General features: G+C 43.4%; 1 protein-coding gene across 1 annotated transcript in view; it reads right to left on the reverse strand.

Annotated features, from left to right (window-relative positions):
* Window positions 1–9857, reverse strand: part of agbl4 (AGBL carboxypeptidase 4) — a 250453-nt gene that overhangs the window by 121708 nt on the left and 118888 nt on the right. Inside the window, exon 4 of the mRNA XM_008293187.1 lies at window positions 5903–5942. Coding sequence (XP_008291409.1) covers window positions 5903–5942 — 40 coding nt within the window. The remainder of the gene's footprint in view (window positions 1–5902; window positions 5943–9857) is intronic.

The raw sequence follows: 9857 nt of genomic DNA on the forward strand, positions 1-9857 counted from the left end.
AAAAACAAACTAAAAGCAGAGGGTTTGCTGCTGAAGTCAGTTATACAATTCCTAAAGAAATCCAGCTTTCTATTGGAGTCCGTAGCAAAGTGAAGTTTGGTCTTTAAATCGACCAAACACGGTCGGTGGATGTTTTACAGGCTCAGAGCAGCTAAAGCGACTCCGTCTCTCCTTGTCGTGTGATTGCTCTCTGACTTCGCCAGCAGCTTTTAAATTTTATGAAAATAAAACCAAACCCGCTGCACAGCTGTGGTCTTAACTCATGTGTACCATGAGTTTGTGGGATGATGTCGCTGGTATGAAACCAGGATTTCGGCTGCAGAGCAGCAGCTTGGGAGTGAATGCTGGTTAACATGTAGTCCTCATGAGCTGCACTTCAGTCACTATTTCACACTCGTTTTGTTGTCTGACAATAAAAACTGAAAAATATATAAATGAGAAGAGCTTTACTGGTAACTGAGATGTATTAGAGAACAGTATACGTGAGCACAGAGAGCAGGAGAGAAGTAAAGAAACGCCTCCAGTCTGTTTCTCTTCAGGTGGTCTGACACTGAAACTCTGCTCAGTGTCCAAACCAGCTTTTTGTTTTGTGATAATTTAAAAATAATCAGAGCTTTTGCACTTTGGAAACTTTTTTATTGCCACTTTTTGCCACTGCTGCTGTCTAAAACTGGAGCATTGACTGGAGCTGATCAGTCACTGGAGCTGAAAATGACTGAAATGATGACGCAACAATTATGCAATGATACTAAAAAGAAAACGTTTGTCATAAAGGCCGTGTGTCAATAAAAAAAATACTGATGTCCAAGCATTTTGAGCATTGACGTCATCCATTGATCACATCGACTGATCACAGCAGCCGTAAGACAGTCTCCAGTTAGAGAAGCATGAATAGAAATCCATCCATCCATCCATCATCTCTACACCTTAATCCTCACCAGGGTCATGGGGGGCTGGAGTCTATCCCAGCTGACTCAGGGTGAAGGCAGGTTCACCTGGACAGGTAACCAGTCTATCACAGGGCTACACTTAGAGACAGACAACCAAGCACACTCACATTCACACCTACGGACAATTTACAATCACCAATTAACCTCAGCATGTTTCTGGACTGTGGGAGGAAGCCGGAGAACCCGGAGAGAACCCACACTGCACGGGGAGAACATGGAGACTCCACGCAGAAAGATCCCGGGTGTCCTCACCGGGACGCCAACCGGTGACCTTCTAGCTGTGAGGCGACGGTGCTAACCACCATGAATAGAAATCTATGGGAGAAATCTGTAACACAACAGATGGCGATTGTAAGACAAAAAGCCAATTATTTGCTCTATTTTTATGTTACTTGCTTGACGATTCCTCCGCGTTGTTGCAAAACTATCTGCATGCATTCTAGAAGTACAGCTTGGGGGGAAAAGTGCTTTTTAAACCGTATTCTGGGGTAAAAATCCACAAACTTTAAAGGCAGTTTTTCATCAGATTTGACTGCTGACTCTGAACAGTTATGCCTCTCTGTGCATCATTCGGGGTCTGATCTCGTTAGCCTGAGGTAAGTTATTTCACCAAAAAGTCCGAGCGGTGAGTCTTGCCTTTAAGGACTTTGGTCACTGTAGTTTTTTAGGTACAGCCGAAAAACAGACTTGAGTCCTCTCTGTTGTTATAGACATCTGTTGCGAGCTGTAAACCTTCAACCCGCTGATGTTGAGCTGTTCTGTTCTGTTTACAATGTGGGAAACGGTTGCATTAAAAACATTTTAAAAAACATTTTAATCGACTATTTAGAGAAATGCAAAGTATCTGCAGCACACTGTCAGCGGCGGCGTCGTGAACGAGGCTTTCCTACGCCTAGACCAGAGCCTGGAAGTTACGACTTCACTCCGGCGCTCAATTACATTTATTTATCGTGTGCGAATGCATGTTTAAGTGTGAATCATTCCTCAGAGTAGCTAATGAACGCCATTAGAAACAGAGGCCAACAGAGCAGCAGGGGCAGAATCCTCATCAGATCTCTCCTCTCTCGCTCAGACGCAGCACGTTAGCGCCGCCACTCCAGCCTATTAGTCCGTTCACACCCCGTGACTCCCCCTGCTGTTGGCGCCGCCACGCCGCCGAGGCGCTGCGACGGAGGACGGAGAGAGGAGGCGGGAAAAAAAACACGACGAGAAAGGGCAAAAACAACAACGTGATAAAGTAAGATCGCTAATAAATAACGGCAGATAACGACGCGAGTCAAACGAGGCGTCGGATGGAGGGGGGGGAGGAGGCAGGTGAGGAGGGAAGGAAACTCCTTTAATCTGCAGGGAGAAGGAGAGGATGTCCTGCCTGTGTTTCCCTATCACAGCCACTCATCTGCAAGCATCACCTGCTCCTCATACAGCCATCATAATAACCTTCAGCGTGTTCAGAGTGTGTGTGTGTGTGTGTGTGTGTGTGTGTGTTCGCTCACCTACTGTGAATAGTAATAAGCAGCAGGGCAGGATAAAATATGTCTGCCGAGTTAAGAATATAATAGACTTACCTCCAAGGCCACACATAACAACAACCTGAATAATGACCTGCAATAATTTAAACGGCACACTGAGCTCCACTCCAGTCGGGAGGAAGAAACCTTTCAGTGAGGAATAATTGAAAGCTATTTCAGCGTGCGTCGGGTCCCTCTGCGGGTGTCGACCGAACCCTGAAGGAGGCCGGTTCTGCCGCGGAGCTCATCCGGACGGGGAAGTCGGGTTTGGAGCTGGTTTAAGATGAATTTGGCGGCACGTCGTAGCAACTGTAACGGTGGAAGCTCAACAGGACGTTTAGGTACCTGCTTAGTCGACTCTAAATAATAATAAAATAAGAAAACATCTTCCCCAGGAGTTGTCAGGTTGTTGTTCCACGTTTATCTCACCTGAGAAGTCGTGTAGCGCCAAAGTTTGACGCTTCACACCAGCTAACAAACAAAAAAGCACTAAATTAAAATCGTCTCAGTAACAGCTGTGGCTTTGCAAAACATTCAGATTTTCCTTTTCTTTGTTTTTTTTTCAAATAAGATTCATCTGATTGTTTTTGATGTTGGTTTTGATGCTATACTGATAATAAATAGAAAACAGCTTCATGTGACCAAATATTTGTGCTACAGAAGGAAGAATCAGAGAAAAACTACAAATTGCAGCTTTAAATTTGGGCCTGCATCCATCCATCCATCATCTCTACACCTTAATCCTCACCAGGGTCATGGGGGGCTGGAGTCTATCCCAGCTGACTCAGGGTGAAGGCAGGTTCACCTGGACAGGTAACCAGTCTATCACAGGGCTACACTTAGAGACAGACAACCAAGCACACTCACATTCACACCTACGGACAATCGCGACCTTCTAGCTGCGAGGCAACAGTACTAACCACCGATCCACCAGCAGCATACAAACCCTGAAAATCCCCAACAACCATTCATGCTGTGCACTATTTATATAAAATGAAGCAAGACTATTCGTCACCTTGAATTTACTCAGAACTTCATGTACGTAGAATTTGTGTTTGAAGCAAAGAGCCACGACTTTTGATTTAAACCAGAAACTTTGGTGATTTCCATCATGGGACAGGAGCACACCTTCATGAACTGGAAGTTTAAACGTAAGAACCTTAAAGTTTCAGAGCTCTTGCTGCATCAAGAGTGCACCGAGCGGTAAAATAAATATATTAACTTAAACAACTGACAGTTTTCTATCAGCATTTAAAGCAAGACCGAAGCAGGCGGCGCACGATTGGTCCGTTTTGTGCAGAAGAACAGTCATTTGATGCACAAAATGGACCTTTTTACGGGACTGACTATAGAACCTAACGAAGAAAACCTGGTTAGAAAAGAAAGCTGACACACATTAGCTCTGCAAAGGAAGCCTGGCTATCTTAAACTCGCTTTATCATGCAGACCTTAGAAGTCTTTCAGGGACCAGACTAAAGCCTGGACATAAGAGTCATGAAGATGCCAGTTCATCAGCGCTCCCTAATGAAAGCTCAGCAAACCAACGATGTCCTTACAGAGTATAAACAGGTGCTAACAGATAGCGTCATGTATAGTTTGTATTGTTTTGCAGCACTAATGTAAACCCCCTGTAGAGGCCACAGTACAGGACAGCAGAGACCTCCCTACATCAGCCGAGTTAGCTGCAAACTTTAAATGTTTACACAAAACATTACATGACTTGCTTCTAATTCTCCTGTTTTCTGGTTTCACTCGGCGATCGAAGGTGTTGCTCTGAAGCCTTCCTCCCCTTCCTGTGTCTCCGGCTGCCCTCCGTCGAGCAGCGAAGGCTCGGGGTGAGTCTTGGCTCCGCCCGGGGCCCGAGGAACAGCTGCAACGTAAACCTGCTAAATTAACCGAGGTCTCGGCGAGCCTCGCATATGCATTATTCTAATCAAAGCACATTAGATCATCCAGATACTTTAGACATATGGGTCTCTGTATCCTCCTCGCCGTCGCCATCTGTTTCTCCTCGCCCGCTTTTTCCGAACTTCTCCCCGCGCTCCGTTTCGGCGGATCCCTCGCTCGCACAGCTGCTTCTCTAAGAGACTGGCACACGCTGGCGACATGTTTCCGCATCCAGTCAAACTTCGGAGCGCCATACGGCGTCCGACTACGTGCTACGAGTTTGAGCTGCACGTTGGATACGATTCAAACCGCTTTGCACGAAACGAACGCGCATCGCAGCTCACGCCGTGCGTCGACTGGAAATGAAGAAAGATCCGCAAAAAATATCCTCACAGGAGATGAACTGACATGATAGATCAAGTTCAAGTTGTGCAAACTCCAGGGTTGCACTGGTGAAAAAAAAACCCCCACTAATGTTTGTATGAACGAGTGTATTAAGAAGGTTTTTCTCTCTCTGTGCTGCTTGTCGGTACATTACCAATGTGAGCATACGCTGTCGTTGGAGTTGTGTACGTGTGGTTCAGAGATGAGGAGAAGACGGTTTATGACAGTAGAATTATAAAAATGAGTGGTTAAGGGAGGTTTTCTTCAGAGCTCGTGAAAAAATTTCGGACACGTTTATCAGAGTTACAGGAACATGTCTGAGTTTTAAATAACATTTAGATGTGTGAGCATCTTTTACACACAAAACTCCCATTTTTCTATTTTCCTGTGTTTTACTTTTGCCCCGTGCTACCTGTGTCATGTTGCATTCCCTCAGATTGTAACCACTAATGCACTTTAGTTGTATGAAAAGGTCATTTCCATGGTAGACTTTAGATTCCATTCATCACCGTTTACGTACGTGCTAACAGATACACACTCATGTCCTCCAACAACACAGACGGTCGCACAACTATCCTGTCATCTGTCTGAACACCAAACACTGAGTTCAGGTGTTGCACAAAAGACTTTCACATTCCATCATACCGACACACAGAGGACATGATGTATGTAACACGGGTTTATGTGAGCATGTCTGCTGCTATGACTTGTCTGGCTGCAGCTGAATCCACGACTTCCACACTGTCCCCTTAAAAAAGCTTCAAAGCTGCGATTGTTTGACATTTAACACATCACACGCACAGACAGCATCCCAGTACACATGCTGAAGTAACTGACCAGGAGCCATCAAACCAGCAGTGGTTCTGCTGCAGGGCTTCTGACAGCGCCGGCCCGGTTTTATCTGTGCCTCCCCGACAGCACCGCTGTGCCGTCCTGTGTAAGCAGCATCCAGAACCCAGCGTGGTCCCCCTCTTTAGAAGTGGCTAAAAAGGAAAACGCTCTGGCTGCCTTATTGGCATGTTTCTGTCAAATCGATATCAAACCGAATTACAAAAGCGACTAAATGCGTAGTGATCCCGAGCCTCCAGCGGGGGCAGCGCAGGACGCTGCTGTGCTGCGGCGGGTGGATTGTGGGCGGCTGTGAAGTCGGAGCATAAAATCCCAGAGACTTACCGGAGTTGGTGATGGTTAGCAGGTCCAGACGCCGCTGTTGCTGCAAGAAAGAGAGAAGAAAGAGAGTCAGATAAAATACTACGGACCAATAATCGATCTCATCATCAGCTGTCAGGATAAATCTCAGAGAGAATCTATCGATCTGTCCTGATTTCATCTGCTCGGTAGTAGCAGTGGTTTATAGTGAGATATGAACATGCTTTATAGAAAGTTTGTTTTCAATGTGATTTGTGTTTGTTCTGAACATTTTTTCTAAACTAACTTGAGCTCCGACCTCCAGTAACCTCCCAACACAACGGTGCTGCTGTTCATTTAAGGTTTAATTATAAAAAAAAAAAAAAACGTGTCTAACTCTGTTTTAACCTCTCAAGGCCTGGAGTCCACAAGTGTAGACGTCACAGTTTGGGTTATAGTAGCACATCAGTTAATTCTTTTCAATTTTTATTTATTTATTTGATTTATTCTTATTATTTTATTCTTTTTGTTTATTTTGTTTTTATTCTTTTTATATATTTTTATAATTATTTTAAAAATATTTTTATATATTTTGAAAACATATTTTTATTTTTTTTTATGCTTTTTTAAAATTATTTTTTTATTCTCTTTACTATTTAACCATAAGAGGTTAAAGTATTTGCTCAGGAGTGAAAGTCGTTTATGTTTTTGCACAAGTTTATTTGTGAGATATGAAGACTATTTATTTCTTTATGGATTTTAAAATGGATTTTATGGATAATTCTGACGTTAACATTTTTCCAAACTAACTCGAGCTCTGACCTCCAGTAACCTCCCAACACGACCGTGCTGCTGTTCATTTAAGGTGTCGTTCTGCATCTAATGTAAATCAGCTTCTCATGCTCTGTTTTTAAAGTAATTTCCTGAAGTTCTGATGCGAAAATGTGGAAAAACTGTGGAACTGATTTCACTAGCTAGTTTATGTTTGAGCAGAAGTTTATTTATAAAAGTTTGTTTTTTACGTGAGTGATTACGGCTTACGGTTACGTTAACGTTTTTCCAGAATAACTTCCTCCAGTAGCCTCCTAACACGACCGTGCTGCTGCTAATTTAAGGTGTAAATTGTGAAAAAAAAGCCGGTCTAACTCTGTTTTTAAAGTAATTTCCCCGACGCTCCGTGTGCATGTGTAAGTGTGACCTTGTGGGTTTCCATGGAGTGTGTTTGAAAGCAATTTTACACTGAGCTGAGAAGGAGTCTAGAGGAGGTGCTAGCTCGCTACCCCTCTCTTTAACCTGCCGCCTTTCTACACACTCACACACACACACACACACACACACACACACTCGACTGTCGAGCACTGCAGTAATCAACACCCTCCTCATCTAGCAGTCCCTCAGGAAAGAAGATCTTCACATCCCAGGAAGGGATGAAGGGCCTGTGTGTGTGTGTGTGTGTGTGTGTGTGTGTGTGTGTGTGTGTTGGGGACACAGCGTGGCTAGGTCACAGTCAAAGCAAGCTTTTAGGACCAGACGTCATTAATATTCAAGCACCAGGCGAACCAGTTGCTGAGAGGGATAAGCAAAGAGACCCTCCACATGCTGGGAGTCGTCCCCTCCTCCAACGCCTGCAGAAGAACTCTCCGACGGGCCGCTAAACACTTATTTTAGCATTTAGCAGATGCTCTTAGTCAGAGAGAACTTGTAATATACGACATGAGTGGAAAAGGCTCCAGCGATGGACTCATTATAAATACATGTGCAGCGACTCTGTGGTGAGAGGATGCAGGGTGAGGAGCTGGAGCAGTCTGCAGCATGAAAAAAATAAAGTTTGTTTAATGGTTTTTAACTGTAATATTAAAAAAAAGTAGGGTTAATGTGCAGATTTTTCCTGTTTTGGTAAATTACAGATAACTAGCAAAGTCATAAAAAAGCAATAATTTATGTTAGCCATTAAAAAATCAGACAAAAACTGAACATAACATCGAAAAAATATACTTTTACAAATAGAAATGAATTCTTTTATCATATTTTTTAGGAGTTATTTTTTAAAATATTTTTCTTGTTTTGTTAAATTACAATTATTAACTAGTAAATACACAGAAAAAAAGTGTTCATTTACATGTTTATTATATAAAAAATAACAACAGGCCAAAACTGTAAATAATGTCTAAAAAAATCTGCATTTTAAAAATAAGAATTCATTCTTTTACAATGTTAAAATTACAAAATTTTACATGATTTAAATCAGATAAAAATACAATTATTTTACAGATATTGGTCGATATTAAAAAGAAAAAAAAAGCTTTTCCTGGTTTTGTTTGATTACAGATAATATAAACAGCTGAAACCAGACGTTTACGTTCACATTGTGGTGGACACTAGTTCTGTAGGTCTCACACACAAAGGATGCTTTTATTTTGAAGGGACAACAGGGGTAAGGTTTCCAGCGTTCTGGTAAAAAACCATCTAACTGTTTGAGAAGTCAGTGAGTCTTGCTGTGAGTGGAGTCAAATAAATGAACTCAAAAACAAACAAGAGTTACAAGAAAGTCGCTGAAATGCATTAAGGTGTGAGGCTGAAGGCTGAAGGCAGCGTTCACGTAGTTAGATGTGATTACACGGTTCAGCGTGTGCATATCCACATGTATGAGCGCTGCGTGTCGGACGTATGCAGCAGAGGTCACTGTGACAACATGAGACGCTCAGCGCTGCTTCCACCTCCTGCACAGACCAACAGCTCGATGGAGCCACAGCAGGAACGTTCAGGCCTCCAACTCTGCTCGCTGCTGCTGAACACAACATGTGGACCAGAATCAGAACCTTTACTGCACCAGAAAACACAACAGAAGGTTCGTCTTTTAGCAAAAACATTCACATCTATGACCTTTTATCCCACCACAGTATTTATTCTGAAGCTTCAGTTCAAATTGTTTGATTTAAACGTCTAGTTTAGCGGTTTTAAAGGATGTTATGTGTTACAACGAGTGCAGATCTGTGCTTTGAAGTCTGCATTACTCTACAGGTGTCTGCAGGTGAGACTAGAAACTCTGACATGTCTCCAGCTGAACCTTCTTGTTCTGATCTGCAGTAGAAGCTTCATCACAACCACAGTGGTTCTTATTGTGCTTTAACTGCAATTATTTGGTTTAAATGTCTCGTTTTAATGATTTTAAAGGACATCATTTGCTTCAATAAGATCACAGTCATCTGTCCTAACTTTCTCTGCACTGAGCTCTGGATGAGCAGACAGGTGGATTAAATGACTCGGACTGTGCAGCACCTCCTGCTGGCTCTACAAATTACTGCAAGCGGATCTATTTACTACCAGCACAGTGTCATTTTAAAATTAATTAGTGCAGCTGAGCACATGTGGAATCAGAAAAATGCACATCAGCCAAAAAACAAGAGCCTTGTTAGATGTTAAAGCCTCCAAACCAGCTCCAGTCGCTGTGAAGCTGCTTCTCTCCGACACACAAACACATGCAGACAGCTTCGACTCCAGCAAATGAAAAGTGCCGCTCAGCCCGCCAGTACTTATGCACAGATAATGAATCAGCGGTGGAGAATTACAACACGCCGCCGCCGCCGCTCTTCCTGCTGCTTTTGTTGGTCCTCAACATGGATAAGGTGCTTAGTGTTCCTTAGGAGGACGAGACAGACAGACAGACGCACAAAGACGGGAATCTGACACACACAGAATTACATTAGCAAGAAGCATTTCAGGGCAGAAAATAGGATTGAATTAATCTTTATCAAACACGGCCGAGAGCTGAGGGATCACACCCCGGCTGGAGCCGGCCGGGCCTCGCCGGCCGCTCGCAAACACTCCCACTGCAGCAGATTGAAGCCGACGCTGTAAACGCTCGGTGCTAATTGGTCGACTGAATCCATCCTCCTCACCTTTACTTCAGGTACTCGCTGTCAGGTGGGTGAGGTTTGGATGCTGAAGAATTAAATGCATTAAGAGATGCACCGTAAAAATAAAACTGCTTTCACCTGTA

Source organism: Stegastes partitus, unplaced genomic scaffold, assembly GCF_000690725.1.
Source record: "Stegastes partitus isolate 25-593 unplaced genomic scaffold, Stegastes_partitus-1.0.2 Scaffold864, whole genome shotgun sequence".
Lineage (NCBI taxonomy): Eukaryota > Metazoa > Chordata > Actinopteri > Pomacentridae > Stegastes > Stegastes partitus.